At 41.2% G+C, this 21,912-nt stretch overlaps 1 protein-coding gene across 11 annotated transcripts in view; it reads left to right on the top strand.

The window, feature by feature from the left end:
• Positions 1-21,912, top strand: part of map3k7 (mitogen-activated protein kinase kinase kinase 7) — a 117,065-nt gene that overhangs the window by 17,804 nt on the left and 77,349 nt on the right. For 10 of the 11 annotated variants that reach the window (XR_009793887.1, XM_061812974.1, XM_061812975.1 and 7 more), the window contains exon 6: positions 15,723-15,861. Coding sequence is in view for 10 of the 11 variants with exons in the window: in XM_061812974.1 (XP_061668958.1) it covers positions 15,723-15,861 (139 nt within the window). In the remaining variant the exon portion in view is untranslated. Of the gene's footprint in view, positions 1-9,470; positions 9,529-15,722; positions 15,862-21,912 lie in introns of those variants that run through there. The other variant, XM_061812980.1, reaches the window with a different exon arrangement.

Genomic DNA, 21,912 nt, shown 5'->3' with positions numbered 1-21,912 from the left:
CGTCAAGGACAGATGACGCGACTAATATGGCGACCACTTGGATGTCGAGGGACACTCAATTGCGCAACTTTGTGCGTGGATGACGCGCTCTCCGCTCACTTTTTTATCCATATAGACATTGAAGTGAATCACGTTATATGTACTTTTCATTACAATATCTATTTTAGAATGTTGATAGGGATGTCACCCGCACTTTAAGTACGTACTGGAGACCCGTTGCCCTTTTCTCTGTTTTACAGACTACTTTGTTTACTCGATAGGGACTAGTATTCTCGAGGTTTTGCATCTACCGCAGTCGCCCAGACACCTAATTCACTCATTCCTCGAGTGTGTAAGTGTCTTCCTCACCAGAGATGTCTCCACTTCTTTCGGCTTCTCGTCAACCCTCAGTCTCCAGATAAAAAGACGAGGCCCAGTCCGGGAAAGGGACTCAAGTGCCGTGGCCACGGTTTTTGCCCAGGCTTCGGCTCAGTCCCTGGAAACCTCAGGTATCTTGAGATCCGGCTGGAAGGACCAAGTAAATGTCAGGTTTACCAATTAGACATTCATTAAACAGGACTAAAAAGGAAGCAAAGACATCAATTCAATTTTGACAGCTCGTGAGGAGGGAGGAGAGGAACTGTCTCGAACAATTCACCACTGCACTTTCTTATTATGCTCTCTTCAGCACCTCTATTTATTTGGTGTCATAATGCCGCTTGTTTACATGGATTTTACAAAAAGGAGACGGGGAAGCAAAACATAGTTGGAAACAAACTATACTTGTTTGTTCATGTGTGTGTGTGCATATGTATGAAAGATTGGTGAGTCCATGTGTGGTAATCATTTCTTTCACAGACAACAGGTGGTCCTCGTTCTAAGAGTGCTGATGATTAGATGTTGTGCTATCTCCTGTTGAGCAGCTGCCACGTTATCTAGACGAGCAAAGAATTTCTTCATTGGAAGCAGATGTATGATAAGTATATTCACAATTAACCCTAACGAGAGAGAGAGAGAGCGCTATTTGATATCGCTTAGTCATAATTGAGGCACAATTCCCCAAATCTGTTATTCAGGGAAAAGTTGACAAAGCTGATTGAATTGACACAGAGATCAAGGCATATATTTAGAATAGATGTGTTCATTAAATATTAAAACTTTATCTTCCATTGACAAGGATCATGGCGACTTTACGGTCCCTCTCAACGACCGTTGGTGGTGCCTTGCATCCATGTTCCAGGAATCGATATGACAAGAAGGAGCTTATTAGGTTATTAGCCTTTTGGTCGGTACGGGTTGGTGGCAATTTTGGGAGGCCAGACTTCGAGGGTAGATGTTAATCTAATTTTAGGAGCCACCAAGACCATCTCACTTTGAGGCAACATTGAAGAATCCTGTTTATAGAGTAATGGGAAGTCTGTCACAGTAAGTTGGATTCGTTTCCGGTGAGGGACTCCGTTTAGGCTGCCGTTTGTCACCATTTCTGTTCATTACTTTTATGGACAAAATCTTTCGGCGCAGCATAGAGGAGGTCTGGTTTGGTGGCCTCAGAATTGCATCCGTGTTTTAGGAGATGTGGTTCTGTTGGCCTCATCAAGCCGTGATCTCAACTCTTACAGGAACAGTTTGCTGCAGAGTGTGAACCGGCTGGGATGAGAATCAGCACCTCCAAGTCTGAGACTATTGAGAACTTTGTATTGGTCTGTTTTGATGGAGGAGCTAAGTCAAAAGGTGAAGCTCTCTATTTATCGGACGATCTATGTTCCTATGTTCAATTATGGTCACGATACTGAAAAAAACAACATTGTGAATAAAAGCGGTAAAAAATTAGATTCCTCTGGGCTGACCTTAGAGTGTGGTTGAGAAGTTCAGTCCTCTTGCAGGAGTTCATAGTAGAACTGCACCTCCTCAACATTGAGAGTAGCCAGATGAGGTGACTGGAGCATCTGACTAAGATGCCTCCCCGATGAGGTGTCATGACCACATCCTCAGAGATGACCCAGGACTCGCTGGAGAGACTATATCTCTCGGCTGGCCTGGAAATTCCTCAGGATCCCTCCGGAAGAGTGGATCAAGTGTTTGGGAAGATGTAAGTCTGGACATCACTGCTAAAGCTACTCCCCCTGCGACCTGACCTTGGAGAAGTGGTGGTAGTTAGATGGAAATCAACGTTATTGGAATGTCCAGCCATCACACTCCTCAGTAAAGAGACAGGCTGTGTTTCCCAGAGATGAACGTGTTTTGTCCAAAATGTCTGAATCAACCCTTGAACAAAAGCTTAAGACACAGCACATCACAACAGAATAAGGGGAGCAAGATGGCAACGCGCACAGGTGCAGCAGCTCTTAGCTCTCCAGTTTGGTGCTTTTTCTTCACATTATTTTGGTGCCATTTGTAGATTTCTGTAAACCCACGTTCACGTGTAGCTTCCAGGACCTGATTGATCTGGGACTGAAGCATAACTTATCAATCACAAAAGAATCTCAAAAGAAAAACAATATTCCAGAAGACATCGGGAGACCGAGATCTCCATGAATAGCAATACAGTAAATAGTCTCAGCAAGCGACGGAGAAGGTGGAGGGAGCGTAAACAAAAGCAAGGATGTCGGTCAGCCTGAGCTGCTAAGCTAAGGAGCCAACCTCATAGACCAGTGTTTCCAAGCATCTTTTTGACCAACAGAAGATCCATTACCCACAAAATGGCTGAATTGGAATTACAATTAGCCACGAGCAGCTTTGTTCGGAACTGCAGTATTATTTTCATCATGGAGACATGGCTACATCCGTGAATCCCCCATGCTGCAGTTTTGCGAGCGGTTCGTACGCTACATCGACAGGACAGAACCAAAGTCTCCGGAAAGAGCAGATGGAGAGGGCTTTGTGTTGATGTGCACACTGACTGGCTTTCTAACAGCAGGATCATCGACACCCATTGCTCTCCCGATTTAGAGGTCCTTCCAGTCTCGTGCAGACCCTTTTCTCTACCGAGAGCGCTAACTATAGTCATTGTGATAGCTGTCCATATCCCGCAGGATCCTAACGTTAGCGCAGCACTTAGCCATCTGCTTGTGACTGTAAACAAACAGCAGCTCGCTCACCCTGACGGGTATTTAGTGTGGCTGGTGACTTCAGTCAAGCGTGTTGAAAGACTGTTTTCCCCAAATTCGTCTAGTATGTAAAGTGTCCCACCAGAGGAGACAAAACCCTGGACCATATTTACTCCAACATTAAACATGCATACAGGACTTCCCCAACTTGCTGGATTTGATCATGTTTGCATCACACTTACGCCTACATACATCCCCCTACAAAAAAAAACATGACCTCAAACAAAGGCATTTACAACATGACCTAAGAATGCGCTCTCTCAGCTGCAGGACTGTTTTTCACACAGTGTATGAAAATTATTTGAACATCAGAACCTCCAGGAATACACAGATATACTGTACTGTCTTACATCAAAAACTGCATAGACACTGTGACTGCCAATAGACTGATCCGAGTTTTCCCCAACCAAAAATCTTGGATGACCCGAGAGACTAAGACACTCCTGAGATGCTGCAACATCGCCATCAGGTCAAGGGGCAAGGGAGAGAATAGCATTGCCAGAGCTGACATAAAGAGAGGCATCAGAGTGGCCAAGGCGGCCTACAAAAGAAATATTGAGGAGCACTTCACAGAAAATAACTAAATGCTTTTGTGGATCATGTGGAAAGGATTACAACACACCACAAACTACAACAGAAATAACCAAATGTGTGCCGGAAACACAAACGCCTCGGTGGCAGAGGAACTATACAGTTTCTTTGCCCGTTTTGAGGTGGACAGATCAAATTCAGGCTCATCACAACCACCTTCCATCAGCAGCACACTAATGCTTCAGGAACATGAAGTAAGATGTGTCCTCAGGACTGTTAACACCAGGAAAGCTGCTGGCCCAAATGGACTGCCAGGCAAAGTACTGAAAGCCTTTGCTGATCACCTGACCAGTGTTATCACGAAACTCTTTAAGAGCTCGCTAAGCAACAGTCAACTATACCCTCCTGCCTAAAATCTGCAACAATTATCTTCGTCCCGAAAAAATCAGCCATTGACAGTCTAAATTATTACAGGCATGTTGCATTCACACCTGTGATCATGAAGTGCTTAGAGAGGCTAGTTCAGGGGGCAGGAACCTTTTAGGGTGAGAAAGCCATAAACACCGAATATTTTAAAATGTAATTCCAAAAGAGCCATACAATATTTTCAAAACTGAATACAAGTGCATTCGTGCATTCATGAAAGGCCAATGCTTTAAGAGTACAATAAGTCTCTGAATTCTTTGAAATAACATTATGCTGTTGCTAACCAATGATGACAAAAGTACGTCTTACGAATTAATACGAGTTCTTTGTTCAGAGCTTTGTCGTCTGTTTCATGGTCATTAAACTTCATGCTGCCTTTGAGACTTCCATCCGTTATGTGTGACCGTAGGTTGGTCTCAATGTTTTTTTTTTAAATGTGACAAATATTTTTCACATCGCTACAACCAAAAATTGTCAGAACAGCAATACACGCCACAATGTGCGGTATGTGACGGGAAGTGCGCTCCAAGTTTTCACAATCAGCTGGTCTTCAGGTATAATTATTTCCATTTCACCAAACATGTGGGCTCGCCAACAATGCTTCCCGACAGAGGCACGTCTTTTATTCGTTTTATAAGCTTGTCTTTATGTTAAAAAAATGTCAAGTTCATTGGCAACATCAAGTAAGACCATTTTGGCAAATTCCCCATCTGTGAAAGGTTTTCCGTTTCTCACAATTGCCAAAGCACCAGCAAAACTCTATGAATTGCAGTCACCTTGTTGTGTCCAAACAAAGAGTTGCTGTTGACTAGATTGAACTCTGGACAGGAGCTCTTGACATGCTTTCTTCCTGCTGTTCCCCGCAGGATATTTTGATCCAATGGTGTGTGTTGAAGTGGCACTTTATATTTGAGTATTTCATTGTGGCATTTTCGTCACTTCTATTCAACAAAGGAACCTTCTTTCTCCACAAAGGCAAATTCACTGTCCATTCTTACTAAAACCTGCACGACTGTACTCATCTTTTTTTAATGTATTTTTTTTCCCAGCCATCTTTTTTAAAAGCGATTACACAATTAATTTCCACCCAATCTGCGTTCGACCCTTCTGCGCCTGTCCACTTTAACTTCCATATTGGACAGCAAACTACTGCAACCCCACTAGGGCAAACTTCCTCTCCCTCATTTCCATTGCCTACGTGACAGAAATTATATACTTTATGGCACGCTGTGGTGACCCCGAAAAGGACAAGCCGAAAGAAACTAACCTCTACAGTATTATGTTATGAGGCCTCGGTGAGCCATATGCAACCATCAAAAGAGGCAGGTATGGCTTGCGAGCCATAGGTTCCCGACCCCTGGGCTAGTTGCACGCCACATAAGGAGCTCCTTCCCTCCCTCAACCCCTACCAGTTTGCCTACAGAGGAAACTGGTCCACTGAGGATTCTCTTGCAATCACTCTCCACACTGCACTGAGCCACCTGGATGTTGTTAGGATGACGTTAGGATGCTTTTCATAGACTTTAGCTCCACCTTTAATTCCATCATCCCAGGTATTTTGATTGACAAACTCTCCCTCCTTGGACTATCTCCTTCCATTTGCTGCTGGATTAAAGACTTTCTCACAAACTGTCCAATGTCTGCCAGACATGACCCACACCTCTCTTCCTCAAATACCCTCAGCACTGTTAAATCACAGTTACTTTGACTGAGTACAAATTTGGGAAAGGTGAGTTCAATTTCACAAACCTGACCCAAACATTCCCACCATATTTGTTGAATCAAGAACTCCCACTAACACCAAAAGCATGAGTTTTAGTATGTTTTTAATAAAAAAAAAACATCAGTTTTTTTCACCACACAACATGATTTTGACAGATATGGCTTTTTGTAACTCCTCCATGAAAATCCTCTTGAGGGAGAAGAAGCAGGAAGGGACATTATTTGGAGCCACATACTTCGGTGGATTAATGTGTTTATACCAGTTTTACCTGTAGGAAGGTAGCTCTTTGTTCCTTCATGTTAGCCAAAATCCCGGCTCGTTGTATTGCTGGATATTGCTCAAATAGTCGAGAGGATGGATTCACTTTTCACACTTTTCCAACAGACCCAATTTGTCGTTAAAAATGGATTGCACAGGCGCAAAGGATGAGAGCTTTGTGGGTTCCAAATGACAGGTAGGTGGGGATAGACCTATTAAAAAAAATAATAGTTGGGGGGACAACGGCGGCGGCGGCGTTCATCCATCGGCATTGTTCATCGACGCAGTCAGCGGTGTTGTTCATCCGTCAGCGTTGTTCATTGCCCACGCTGTCGGCATTGTTCTGCAGCGTTGTTCATCTTTTGGCATTGTTCATTGCCGCCATTGGCGGCGTTTATCCGTCGGCATTGTTCATCGCCGCCGGATCGGGGTGCTCGTCCTCCCGAGTACGCTACTTACTGTAATGCATACTGTCGGGGAGTCTGTTGTTAGCTTGAAGTGATCTGCGTATCTAAATATGGCTCAAAACGATAGGGTTATATTGCCCTGATCACTTCATTCGATTGTGAGATGTTTTCTTATTTGAATAGATCTTCAATGTCAGAAGGGGCATTGGAAAAATCTGAAAATCTCTGTTGTTTGTCTCCCATAGCAGGTGGCACAGCGTTTTGTCAATGGCGACTGCACCAATGTCACAGCTGTAAATGACATAGCAGGCAATATGGCTACCACTTGGCTGTTGAGTGAGACCTACGCAACTGTGCGCATAAATGACTCGCTCTCCGCTCATTTATTTTTTCGTATAGACATTGAAGTGAAGAATATTTTATGTAATTTTCATTACAATATCTATTGTACAAATGATACAAGAAATTCAAGGAGATTGAAATCCATCAGTCTGAAAAGGTCACAATTTCCAAGGCTGTGGGGGCTCTAGCTAAGCACTGCCAGAGCCATGATCCACAAAAGCAGAAAACTGGGAACAGTGGCAACTTGTCCCAAGAGTGGATGACCATCTAAAATTCCCAAGAGTGCAACAACGACTCAAGGAGGTCACCAAAGAACCTTGAACCAGATCTAAACACCTGCTCGGCTCGCCGGCTTCAGTTAAGGTCATTGTCATGACTCTACCATAAGACAGACACTGGCCAAAAATTGCATCCATGGCAGAGTTCCCAGGTGAAAACCCCTGCTGTCAGCCAGAATACAAAGGCTCATCTCACATTTGCCAAAAAACATCTTGATGATCCTCAAGACTTTTGGAGAAATTTTCTGTGGGCTGACAGGTCAAAAATTGAACTTTTTGGAAGGTGTGGAGCCTGTTACATTTGGTGTAAAAAAATGCCACAGCATTTGGGGGAAAAATGGTTAAATTGTATTGGTAGTGCAAAGGTCTGGGACTGTTTTGCTGCCTCAGGACAAGGACAGTTTTCTGTGATTGATGGAACAATGTAATCTGTTGTGTACCAGAAAATCATGAAAGAGAAAGTATGGCCATCAATTTGTGGCCTCAAACTCAAGCATTCTTGGATCATGGAGCAGGACAGTGATACCAGACACACCAGCAAGTCACCTCTTAAAAGCTTCCAAAAAAAAAAAATTCTGAATTAAAAAAAAGTAATTCTACAGAGAGGGACATAATTACTCCAGAGCAATGTCCAAGACTCATCACCAATTATAGCAAACGCTTGTCAGTTTTTGCTGCCAAGGGTGGCACAACCCTTTAGTATGTTAAAGATGTAATTATCATAATTTCATGAGTATAATGCGCACCCCCAAAGTTGACCTAAAAAATCGGGAAAACCCTTCTACCAATGTACAATGCACACCACCAATTTGCTGCTACTCATATGCACAAAATATTGGAAATGATCTATATTTATATTTTGTTATGTTTGTACTTTTCAAAAAACTGTCAAAGCACCAATGATAATAATCATTGTGCATGTGCTGATGTACCCGACATTTAATCTCGGGACAGCCCACAGGACACGCTTGTCCTGGTCCCTGTAATTGTCAGAACAAAATCCCTCAACCAACTAAAATAAATGCTCAGTGATGGCATAACATTTTATTAATACTGTTGATAACATATATTACAGTCTTAAACATTTAACACTGTTTGACTTGAACATTGTTTGCATTAAATATTTGTTTATAAACCGTTTGTGCATGGTGCAGTTTATCCTTTAGATTACATATCCTTGGCCAAGACTTCAAAAGCAACATCTGGGTCTGAAAAAAACTTTGAAAAGGCTCTGAAAATCTGAAAAATATTCATCGTAGCTACCTTTGGTGACTTGGTCCAGTTCTGGTGCCTCCTGAATTCATGAACAGTGATCCTATTTAGCTCCGACAGCATGTAATCCTCTGTGCCATCCATGGCATTTGTGGGGAAACATTTTTTGAATCCCAAGAATTTGACATTATGACTATATCCCTGTTGAAAGTAATTCAGTCCTTTCTGTACACTCTTTGTCGATATATCTGATACCATGGGCAGAAAGGAAACAGAAATACTACCGGGAATTCGCTCTAATGAATCGCTCATAACATGCTTCGGCCGTACTGCATCCCCCATTTTGATCGATAGTTTGGGGTGCACAACAACAGTATCCAAGTAGGCGTGGCTTAAGCGCCCTGCGCAGATCTATCCATTGCCATTTGAAAACTGCATTTTGTATTTCTTTGGGTTGTTTGAGTGATATAAAAATTTGTTTGATTTGAAACCTTTGTGTGTGAAACATGCAAAAAAAAACCAACAGAAACAGAATATGTGTATGAATGTAAGTAGCGGAGCAGGAGGAGTGAAGCTTCAGGGAGAAGAGATTGCGAGGGAGGATGACTTCAAATACCTGGGATCAACAATAGAGAGCAATGGGGAGTGTGGTAAAAAAGTGAAGAAACGGGTCCAAGCGGGGTGTAACAGTTGGCGGAAGGTGTCTGGTGTTCTATGCGACAGAAGATTAAAGATGACACGCTGTGGCAACCCTTAATGGGTCAAGCTGAAAGGAAAAGAAGAATTTTACACACAAGGTTAACTCACTGTGGTTTACATGATTAAAAGCAATAATAAATATATATATATATATTTTACATTTTATATATATATATATATATATATATATATATATATATATAATAAATAATTTAATATAATCTATAATATAGTAGAAAATGAAAAGTAAAAGTACAATTTAAAAACTCATACAGTGGAAGAAATATTAAAAGTGGAAATACTCGAAAAAGCATTAGAAAAAAGAGTTTTCAACCTGGATTCACACATGAGTATGATGTCAGTTTTGTTTATTCCATTTGTGTGTAGCTAAATGCTGCTTCACCATGTTTGCCTTGGACTCTGCACTGTCGATCTCAGAGCTCTAATGGGTTAAAAGGTTAAAATTTGAATGTCTTGGGTTCTCTAGGGTTATTAAGGAAGACTGGAGGGTGTGTTTCAACTACAGGGGGTCCGCACTGCTCAGACTCGCATACAAGGTTCTTCAGGTGTGCTGGAGAGAAAGTTGAATATCATTGTGCTTTTCATCCTGTCCATGACTCTATACCTACTACAAGGTCCTTAAAGGAAGACTCTCCCCAAATGTCATATGTACAATAAACCCTCCAATGTGAAGTAATATTATTATTACATATATTTTGGACATTAATTGAAAAAAAAAAATTGAAAATAAAGAATATTTTTGAAATCCAGGCAAAATCTGAATGTGTGCCAGCTTTCAAAGCCAAATGCGGGAGAAACATCCTTGACTCCGCCCTAGACATCGCCGGTGCTTAGCATTACAGACCATTCGTTCTAGCTAAGCCAAGATGCCGACGTGCTGTGCAACAAAACTGAGAAAACGCACCCAAATTTCTCTGTCTATAACCTCGCATGGGGTTAACCTGACAGGATACAGCTGTGGCTGTCAAAGTTGAGGCTGATTCCCCAGCAGGGGAAATTTGCACACGTCTAATCATTACTGGTTATTAGCTACTGAGTTATAGCCTCTCGTGCTCATATTGTATAAACAACAACTTACGTTATGAGGGTGGCAAAGCTGTTCAATCCTGGACTTCCGTGTGTGGAGTTTGCATGTTCTCCCTGTGTCTGCGTGTGTGTAAACTTGCCTCCTGCCCATTGACAGCTGGGATAGGCTCCAGCATTCCTGGAACTATTGTGCAGCCAAGAAAATGGATGGATGGATGGATGGATGGATATGTACGTGTAAGCACACAACACTTTACTAGAACAGGAAGCACTGCAGGCATGGCAAACGCTGATTGGCTGTCAGTTTTCCAGCTGGGCTCATTGGAATGTCTGAGCGAGAGAGGGATTTCGATAATACCTTTCCAATTTAGAGATGTTTTATTGGTGAAATCTGTGGATAACTCTGGCATTAAAAGAAACACTGAACTCTCATATACTAACTTTTAATGTGTGCTCCCACTCCTATTAGTTTCGACAAAGTATTCCTTTAAGGCTGCATGGGGGTTCACACAACCAGTCTACTTCTGTTTTGTGCACTTGGAGAAGGTGTTCAACTGTGTCCCTCGGAAGTCCTGTCAGGGTGCTTTAAGAGTATGGGGTACCGAACTGCCTGATATGGACTGTTCAGTTCCCATAAAACCAGTGTCAGAGATTGGTCCGCATTGCCAGTAAGTTGGACTTCTTTCGGGTGAGGGTTTGGGATCCTGTTTGTCACCGATTCTATTCATAACTTTTATGAACAGTATTTCTAGGCACAGCCAAATCGTAGATGGGGTCCGGTTTGGTTCCCTCTGTATTGCAGCTCTGCTTTTTGCAGTTTATTGGGTGAATTGCAGCTCTCCCTGGAGCGCTTCACAGCTGAGTGTGAAGCGGCTAGGATGAGAATCAGAACCTGAAAATCTGAGACCATGGTCCTCAGTCAGAAAAGAGTGGCGTAGCCTCACCGCGTTAGGTATGAGATCATTCCACAAGTGTAGGAGTTCAAGTATTTTCGGGCTTGCTCAACAGTGAGGGAAGAATTGACACCTCCATACAGGGCAGTTAACCACGCCTCCTGAAGTGACGTCACGCCACGTGGGCTAACGTCAGACAAACAATTAGCAAAAATATCGGTGCAGCAAGAAAAGACTAGAACGAAACTGTCCGATTTACCGGCTGATTTCTCACTTGCATTCTTAGCTAACAGTGAAATATCGTTGAAAAGCAGACAGCAGGGCTTCAAGTATTTCAGCGAGGGGTATTTCAATGGTATTTACATGCATATCGACGGAGAAACCATTGATATTAGCGCGAGATCTTTCCGGAGTCAGAGGAAGACCGAGAAGCCACATAATATAATATATTATAACCCAAAGACGAATTCGTCATTGACAGTTTCCTATTTTCGTGTTACCTATCACACTTGTGTGCAGAATCTGTATGTGTATCTGTATAGCCGTTTGTGAACCGCCGTATGAAGGAAAAGAAGGCGAAGCTTGATTTACGGGTTGTTTCTCTCGTTTTCTTTGTGTAACGTCACGCGCTCCCCTCAATAATTATTCTTGAATTAGAGCCGAACCTACGTAAGTCCCGACCGAGTATGACAATCACTACTTTAGTGTCCTCAAACATCCTTCCTTCAGTCTTGGTGTCTCTGTGCACGTCGAAGGCTTTTGTGGTTAGTCAGTGACTTATTTCATAAAGGGGCAATGAGTTTTTCCACAGAGGATGAGTAAGTTTTTGATTTGATTTTTTGTGCCTTAATAAATTCAATTGCATTTTGAAAACAGCATTTTGTATTTCCTTGGGTTGTCTGAGTGATATTAAAATTGGTCTGATTGTTTGAAACCTTTGTATGTGATGTTAAAAAAAATCAGGAGCGAAAAATACTTTTTCATGGCACTATAGCATGCAACAAACATTCCACCTCAGCTCAAGAACGGAAAGCAAAAAGGTTGGGGAGGGAAACCTCAAACATCCTTCCTTCAGTCTTGGTGTCTCTGTGCACGTCGAAGGCTTTTAGGACTGCTAGTCCAGTTTAGCTTAGGTCACCGCCAACAAAGCGACACGTTTGTGCAGTCAGATCATCGCAAAATATCGCTCAACACAGATCAAGTGTGTCAATCATTCACACTTAGCTATGTTATGGAAGCGAAGAACTGCTAATTCATTTATATGAGACATGTATTGAAAATCAAATATAGGGCTTACCTTCGTGCAAACATATCTCTTCCGGTTGATGGATTCAGTTGATCATGCGGTCTTCCACAAAGTTTGATCCATCGAAGACATTTTTCGTACTGGGTCTTCGGTTTTGGAAAGGGTACAAATTGAACTCCACCAACTAGCCTTTCAGGATACCTGTCGTCACTATTATAAAGTCCGTGACTACACTTCTTAACCATATCTATTGTTAAAGAACCCAAATACGCGATAAAAACGCTAACAAAAGCTATACTGGACCATGCAACGTTGTCTGAGGGAACTGTGGGTCCAAAAAGGGGCGTGGTTTATGCAGAACTCTGGCCTCTGATTGGTCAGCGACGCGGATGACGCAATTTCTATGGAGGGGTCAATTGAACGGGAGATCAACAGGCGGATTGGTACAGTGTCTGCAGTGACGCAGACCTAGTCCTGGTCCATTGTGGTCAAGAAGAAGCTAAGCCAAAAGGGAAACTCTACCAGTTGATCTACGTTCCTCCTTTCACCTATGGTCACAAGCTGTGAGTCATGATTGAAAGAATAGGAGGAAGGACACCAGTGGCTGAAATCACCGTATTTTCACGACAATAAGGCGCACATAAAAGTCTTCCATTTTCTCCAAAATGGACGGGGCGTCTTGTAATGTGGAGCACGTTATATGTAAACTGATGTCCAAAATTTGTAACTTACTGGGAACATCTCGTGCTGAGTTATATAGGGTTAGTTATATAGAGGAAAAGAGGGCGGACAAAAGGTGGCGCTACAAAGTATTAATATAAGGGGGCTGAATAATATTGCACGCCCCACTTTTCAGGTTTTTATTAAAAAAGTTTAAAATATAAAATAAATTTCCTTCCACTTCACAATTTTGTCCCTGGAGACCCCATAGCTCAGTGGTTAGAGCATTGGTTTGGTAAACCAAAGGTCGTGAGTTTGTATCTCACTGGGGCCTACACTCCCCCTGAGGGGTTGCGTCAGGAAGGGCATCCGGCGTAGAAACTGTGCGAAACAAATGTGAGCGTTTCATCTGAGATGACACGCTGTGGTGACCCCGACTGGGACGAGCCGAAAGAAACTTCTTCTCTTCATGACTGTGTCCCGCTTATTTTTGATTCTTGACAAAAAAAAAAAAAACCATTACATCTTTATCTTTGAAGCCTGAAATGTGGCGAAAGTTTGAAAAGTTCATGGGGGCCGAATACTTCCACAACACGCTGTATATATTTTTTAACGGTTATGGCTTTTTCTTTGGTGATCTTCCATAATCTGTATTCTTTTTTGTTTTCAGTACAGTAGATTTGATTTACACTGATTTTGGTACGTGTAATTTTGTCTTTTCAGTTTACGCTTTTTAAAAAAATTTATTTTGTAACCATATTCAGGTTTCTGTGCTGTCCTCATGCAGTCATTTATCAGGATGTTCACTGCTTGCAAGAGCTGATCTTTCTGATATTTTTGTAACCTTTTTTACTTTTATCCAAGTCAATGGTTCTTTGTCATGGTCAGTTGAGAACTATTTTGAGCAAGACGTGGTACACATCAGGCAGTGCTTCATGACAAGAGACAATTCTAACCTGATGTGTGTTTTCTTGTGGCCAGAGCAGCTTGAAGCCACAGCTCGTATCTTGTCTCACTGATTAGACTCAAGGTTGCCGCACACCTGACTAATTATGAGTTCTTGAAGAATATGTAACAGACAGGTTTTCTTACTTTTTCCTCCCTGTCCTGTAAATGTTTCAATTTTAATTTAGATGAAATAGGAAGACATAATAAGTTGTATTAGTTTATGCACACGCTGGTGATGGAGATGATCAGACCAACTTTTTTGAGTAATCTATGCAGAAATATAGTGAAGAAAATAAGTATTTGAACACCCTAAATGTATGTAGGGGTCTGAAGTTTTCATTGTATGGGCATGTCCACTGTGAGAGAGATCATCTAAAAAAAAAAAAAAATCTTTATGTATGATTTTTTTTTTTTTTTTTTAAACAAATTATCTGTGTGATACAGCTGCAAATAAGTATTTGAACACTTGAGAAAACCAATGTTAATATTTGGTACAGTGGCCTTTGTTTGCAATGTTTAGAGAGGTCAAATGTTTCCTGTAGTTGCTCACCAGGTTTGCACTCACTGCAGGAGGGATTTTGGCCAACTCCTCCACACAGATCTCTAGATCAGACAGGTTCCTGGCCTGTCGCTGAGAAACACAGAGTTTAAGCTACCTCCAAAGATTTTATTTTGGGTTTAGGTCTGGAGACTGGCTAGGCCATGCCAAAACCTTGATATACTTCTTACGGAGCCACTCCTTGGTTTTCCTGGCTGTATGCTTCTGGTCATTGTCATGTTGAAAGACCCAGGCATGACCCATCTTCAATGCTCTAACTGAGGGAAAGAAGTTGCTGCCCCAAATCTCACAATACATGGCCGCGGTCATCTTCGCCTTCATACAGTGCATTCGTCCTGTCCCATGTGCATAAAAAACCCTCAAAGCATGATGCTACCATCCCCATGCTTCACAGTAAGGGATAGTGTTCTTGGGATTGAACTCATCATTCGTCTTCCTCCAAACACGGTTAGTGGAAGTATGATCAAAAAGTTCCATTTTGGTCTCATCTGACCATAAAACCTTCTCCCATGACTCCTCTTTATCATCCAAATGGTCATTGGCAAACTTAAGATGGGCCTTGACATGTGCTGGTTTAAGCAGGGGAACCTTCCGTGCCGTGTATGATTTCAAACCATGACGTCTTAGTGTATTACCAAGAGTCACCTTGGAAATGGTGGTCCCAGCTCTTTTCAGCTCATTGACCAAGTCCTGTCCTTTAGTCCTGGGCTGATTACTCTCCTTTCTAAGGATCATTGAGACCCCACAAGGTGATATCTTGCATGGGGCTCCACTTCGAATGACCTTGAATGTCATGTTTAGCTTCTTCCATTTTCTAATGATTGCTCCAACGGTGGGCCTTTTTTCACCAAGTTGCTTGGCAACATCTCCTTAGCCCTTTCCAGCTGTGTGGAGTTATACAATTTTCTCTGTTGTGTCTTTGGGGAGCTCTTTAGTCTTGGCCATGTTACAAGTTTGAGTCTGACTGATTGTATGGGGTGGATAGGTGTCCTTATGCAGCTAACAACTTCGCACAGGTGCATCTGATTCAGGATAATACATGGAGTGGAGGAGGACTTTTAAAGGCGGACTAACAGGTCTTTGAGGGTCAGAATTCTAGCTGATAGACAGGTGTTCAAATACGTATTTGCAGCTATATCACACAAATAAATCGTTGAAGAATCCTACATTGTGGTTTCTGGATTTTTATTTTTAGATTATCTGTCTCACAGTGGACATGATTTTTCTAAGTTGGAGAACTTGCAATCTCGCAGGGTGTTCAAATGTTTATTTACGTCACTGTATGAAATTCTACACGGGTCACATTTTTTCCTCTAACTGAATGTCAGGCCTCTGCATGTGTATAATTCCTGTGGAAGCTTGTATGTTGTCATTGTCAAGGTTGTGACTGTACTTTTTTGTTTGTAGTGCTGCATGGTGCTGAACCACTCCCCTGTTACTCTGCTTCCCATGCTATGAGCTGGTGTTTACAGTGTTCCCAGGGTGTGGCCTACCTCCATGGCATGAAACCAAAGGCTCTGATCCACAGGGACCTCAAGCCACCTAAGTATGACACTTTTCACCTCACATTGTACTGTGTCCTGTTTTCCTCTTTGCTTATTCCTTGGTTTCTTAAGATCCCAACATGTGACCCATATTTCCCCAGGATCTATAAGTCATCACCTGTTAAACAAATGAAGAATCCTTTGACACATACCCTATTTGCATCGTGAATTTTGGAGCACAGTATCATGAAACCCAGTCAGGAAAATTAATTAACATACAAAATACACAACAAATAAGATTGATCATTGTGGTCAAACCATAGCTTTGTTGACCCAAGGTGTGAGTTTATACACTACATAGTTAAGAAGTATTTGCTATTAACAATGTCCATTGGTGTGTGTTAATACTTTAGTTGAATTCACTGGAACACCATTATTTTATACACAACCTTCTCCCAGTTTGACAATCTAGTAATGCTGCTTAAAACATAAATGTGACAGTGAAATAAGGCACACATTCAACAAGTGATAATATAACCACACATTAACAAAAATGAACAAGTGGCAATTGTTATTAATTGTGTGAGATATAAGGCTTTCCTGTCATTATGGTAGCTGTTAGTTCAAACTGAAGCGTTTCCCTCCCCAACCTTTTTGCTTTCCGTTCTTGAGCTGAGGTGGAATGTTTGTTGCATGCTATAGTGCCATGAAAAAGTATTTTTCCCTCCTGATTTTTTTTAACATCACACACAAAGGTTTCAAACAATCAGACCAATTTTAATATCACTCAGGCAACCCAAGGAAATACAAAATGCTGTTTTCAAAATGCAATTGAATTTATTAAGGCACAAAAAATATCAAAAACTTACTCATCCTCTGTGGAAAAACTCATTGCCCCTTTATGAAATCAGTCACTGACTAACCACAAATTTGGGAAAGGTGAGTTCAGTTTCACAAGCCACACCCACATCTGATGACCACCATACTTGTTGAATCCCAGATAGAATATGTCAGAGAAGGGGAAGTAAGCAACAAAACCTCAAGAACCAATGCTTCACGCCACGATCCAATAAAACTCAAGAACAAATGAGCAAAAAAGTGATTGAAATCCATCAGTCTGGAGAAGGTTACAAAGCCATTTTCAAGGCTTTGGGGGTCCAATGAACCAGTGTCAGAGCCATTATCCACAAATCGAGAAAACTGGGCAAACAGTGGCAAACTTACCCAGGAGTGCACAACCAACTAAAATTTCTCCAAGAGTACAATGACGACTCTTCATGGAGTTCACAAAAGAACCCCGAACCAAATCAAAAGACCTGAAGGTCTCGCTGGCCTCAGTAAAGGTCAGTGTTCATGACTTGCCCATAAGAAAGACACAGGCCAAACATGGCATCCAAGGGAGAGTTCCCATGCGAAAACCCCTGCTATAAGCATTGAATACAAAGGCTCACCTCATATTTGCCCAAAAACTTTTTATGATCTTTTCCAGCGGTGGCCAACCCGCGGCTCACTAGCTGAATCCGGCTGTTTCCTCCTTTCGTGCAGCTCGTGAAGGCACAAAAGCCTATAGAGTTCGTGCACCTGACGTCACCATTTTCGTGGTGCCATATTGCCGGTCAAAAAGAGCTGCTGGACATTGTGGGGAAGATTGAACTAGAGAAGAATATTCACATGCTCGAGACTTGTTGTGCTGTTACAACAAACGAGACAGATATTCAACGAGGTCATTCTATAGAATACCAGCTGAAAAGACGAGAATAGATTGATGGATTGCAGCAATTAAACGTGATGGATGGTGCCCAACCAAATACACATCACTGTGTCATGATCTCTTCATTTCAGGAAGGAATTAAAAAAAATATATATATTTTTTAGGGAGTCGTCTCCAATGTACTCGGAAGTGTCTATGGCCACACGTTAAACTTCGGTAAACCTCTCCCTGACAGATGTTTTTTTTTTTTTAATGTGCATTGTTTTCAAATGAGTCCAATGCGTTTTTAAAAAAAGAAAATAAACTGTCACGGAGAACTTTACATAGGTTAACGTGTGACCGCAACATGGTTCCGTGTACAAGGAGCCGACTCGGTCTTTTTTTTTTTTTTTTCAATCATAGTTAATGAATGTGAGTTTGTGTAAAACCAGGGGTTATTTATTTAAATATTCATATTTGTATTGAAAAAAATCCGAGTGGGTCCATCACTATGCTGGATTTATTCTTGATTGAGAACAGATCCAGTAATGAAGTATTTGTATGCGTCCAGACTTTTGTAGGCTTTCAAACTCTTCTGTGTAAATCTCAATGACTTACTCACCCGATATGTGTAGATCCAGTTGTCTAAGACAAGCGGAAGCGGGATAACAGTACAATTTCTTCTTAGCAAAAACATCGACTTTGGCATTAAAAGGGAAATCTAAATACTCAATTTTTCATTCATGTATTTTTCATTACAATATTTATTATTATATTTATTTTAGAATGTTTACAGGCATGACAGTAGCCCATTCAGGCGTCACTCTCTCAAAAAAAGAAAAGGAACAAGAAAGAGGGGGCTGGCCAGCTGGGGGTAACAGACAATGAGAAGAGACAATAATAATGTTACAAAAAAGATAGTACCAGGCAATGAAAAGACTGGGATTAAGCTCAGCATCATATAAAAAAAAAATGTTTGGAAACCTTCCACAACTGAACAGGTTGACGTACTTTCCAAAGGACCACACACACTGGTTAATAATCTGTGCTCGCTCAGTGTTTTTTTTCCCATACATGAGCTGTAGTGAACCATATGCCATGGATATATACTGTCGTCGTCTTCTTTTCTTTTCGTCTTGTCCCGTTAGGGGTTGCCACAGCGTGTCATCTTTTTCCATCTAAGCATATCTCCTGCATCTTCCTCTCAAAAACCAACTTTCCTCATGTCTTCCTTCACAACATCCATCAACCTTATCTTTGGTCTTCCTCTTGCTCTATTCTCTGGCAGCTCCTTCCTCAGCACCCTTCTACCAATATACTCACTCTCTCACCTTTGGACATGTCGAAACCATACTGTACGGAGTGGAGCAACATGCAAGATATCACCTCATGGGGTCTCAAAGATCCTTAGAAAGTGAAGAATCAGCCCAGGACTACACGACAGGACTTGGTAAATGACTTGCTGGGACCACCATTTCCAAGGTGACTATTGGTAATGCACTAACTTGTCATGATTTGAAATCATGCATGGCACGGAAGGTTCCCCTGCTGAATCCAGCACGTGTCAAGGCCCGTCTTACGTTTGCCAATGACCATTTGGATGATACAGAGGAGTCATGGGAGGAAGTTTTGTGGTCAGATGAGACCAAAATGTAACTTTTTGGTCATAATTCCACTGACCATGTTTGGAGGAAGACGAATGATGAACTCCATCCTGAAAAAACACCATCCCTAATGTGAAGCATGGAGGTGGTAGCATCATGCTTTGGGGGCGTTTTTCTGCACATGGGACAGGACGCCTGCACTGTATCAAGAAGATGACCGTGGCCATGTATTGTGAGATATTGGGGAACAACCTCTCTCCCTCAGGGATTGAAGATGGGTCGTGGCTGGGTCTTTCAACAAGACAATGACCCGAAGCACACAGCCAAGAAAACCAAGGAGTGGCTCCGTAAGAAGCCTATCAAGGTTCTGGCGTGGCCTAGCCAGTCTCCAGACCTAAACCCAATAGAAAATCTTTGGAGGGAGCTGAAACTCCATGTTTCTCAGTGACAGCCCAGAAACCTGTCTGATCTAGAGATCTGTGTGGAGGAGTGGGCCAAAATCCCTCCTGCAGTGTGTGCAAACCTGGTGAACAACTACAGGAAACATTTGACCTCTGTAATTGCAAACAAAGGCGACTGTACCAAATATTAACATTGGTTTTCTAAGGTGTTCAAATACTTATTTGCAGCTGTGTCACACAAATCGTTAAAAAATACATAATGATTTCTGAATTTTTCTTTTTAGATTCTCTCTCTCACAGTTGACATGCACCTACAATGAAAATTTCAGACCCCTCCATGATTTTTAAGTGGGAGAACTTGCAATATCGCTGGGTGTTTACTTATTTTCTTCACTGTATTCTACGTTTGTGTGATCTAAATCAAAAAGAACTTGGCAGTCTTCTACACACGCTTGAGTTAGCTTATTCTTCTCATACTTGTAGTTAAGGTAGATTCTTCTTCTACGTGCAGTTGAGGTAGATTCTTCTTCTTTGTGGCTTGAGATAAATTCTTCAAGGCGCAATTAACGTAAATTCTTTTTTGCACGCTCAAGGTAAATTCTTCTACGCACGCTTGAGGAAAATTATTCTACACATTAGAGGCATATGCGCATCCTAAAAAACTATGCATTATAGGGAATGGTGAGGTTTTAACCATTATGTTTGTGCAAGTTTTTTTTACGCGTTTAAAATTCAGAAATCAAACAATATTTTCGTCGCATCATTAAATATGGCATAGAGTTCACAGCGCTTGAAAAAAGTGGCGGCTTGTCATCCGGAGTATACGGTGATTGTAAATAGCTGAGTATCATGTTTAGTTTTATAAACAGCATCCCTGAAAGCCTTAGTTGTTCTCAACCAAGGATGGAGTGAAGTTCATGACGTTTGTGAACAACTGCACAAGTGACGTCAAAAGGTTTAAAAATGTTTCTCAACTTAAAATTGCAAGGAATGTAATGATTTCATCATCTACAGTCCATAGAATCATAAAAAGGTGCATTGAATGTGAAGAAAACAGTTCAATGCAACATCTACAAATACAAGATAAAACTCTACCATTCAAAATGAAAGCCGCGCCGTCCCCTCCAAAAGTATTGGAACGGCAAAGTCAATTACTTTGCTTTTGTTTTATCCTGTAAACATTTGGGTTTCTGATCCAAAGATGACTATTAATACATGTAATTTAGAAAAATCCCCTTGCTAAAACCATCAAAATATAACAGAGCAGTTGTATTGCGTTTAAGACAATTTAATCATACACACAACAATACAACACAAAACACACAACACAAAATAAAAGCTCAAAGACCGTTTAATCTAGCCAAACGATGAATAGTCACCAAAATCGAACAAATGTTCCCAAACTGGTGAATATTAGTTCCAGCGAGGTAGGTTAATGTTCCCGGAAATGTCCCAAAAGACATTAGGCAGAAAGCATTGTGGCGTCTGTATACTTATGTACTTGTCCGAAGCAGCGGAAGGCAATGGTGGTTGTTAAGAAGCTCCCGTCGACAGTCCTTCTTGTCCTTAAATTGGCACTTCTCGGAACATTCCAGAATTCTGCATCACAAAAGAACCACATAATATCTCAAAGTAATAGGATAATAAAGAGAATAAAGAATAAAAGTACACACACACACACGCATTACAATCTCCCCCTTCAGGAAAAGAAAGTGACAAAGAAAATTTCTGTTGTATTATAACTAAGCAACACTTCTAACATGTTGAAAGAGAAAATACAGAAACAAAAACACAGAAAAAGACAACACTGTACAGATGAAATATCAAACGTCAAACACATCAACTTTACACTCTGGAAAGTGCATCAGCACAAACATTGTCTTGACCTTTAATGTGCTTGATCACAAGATTGAATCCTTGGAAATTCAAACTCCACCTCATAAATCAAGGGATTGTGATCAATAAAGACCTCAATCTGAAATGTTGTAGTACCTAAGTACACTTCAAAATGCTGCAAAACCAGTAAAAGACTCGGAGTCTCTTATGAATCGATTGCACTTGTCATTGACCTAGTAAATTTAACAATCCTTGTTAGGATCGTACAGATTTTTTTATATTAAGCACAAGTTTATCAATGACTGACTTTTTTTTAAAAAATGGAATTTATGACTAGATGTTGTTGATGTCGTTGACGATCGATCTTTAATGAAGTTGAATGGTAAAAGATGAGAGAACTCATAAGAATGACAATGATAGATGAAAATGGAAATTTAATTATTTAATAAAATGATAATTGTTCAGATAACGTTCATTACTCGACAGATACTCATGCCAGACGCGGTGTACAATTGCAATGTTAAGGCAAAATTCGATGCTAATTGAACATAAGTCAAGAAAAAGAAAAATGATTAATATGAT

Source organism: Syngnathoides biaculeatus, chromosome 23 (genome assembly GCF_019802595.1).
Source record: "Syngnathoides biaculeatus isolate LvHL_M chromosome 23, ASM1980259v1, whole genome shotgun sequence".
Classification (NCBI taxonomy): Eukaryota; Metazoa; Chordata; class Actinopteri; order Syngnathiformes; family Syngnathidae; genus Syngnathoides; species Syngnathoides biaculeatus.
The sequence above is the reverse complement of the archived record's forward strand: the minus strand, read 5'-3'. Positions and strand labels throughout refer to the sequence as shown.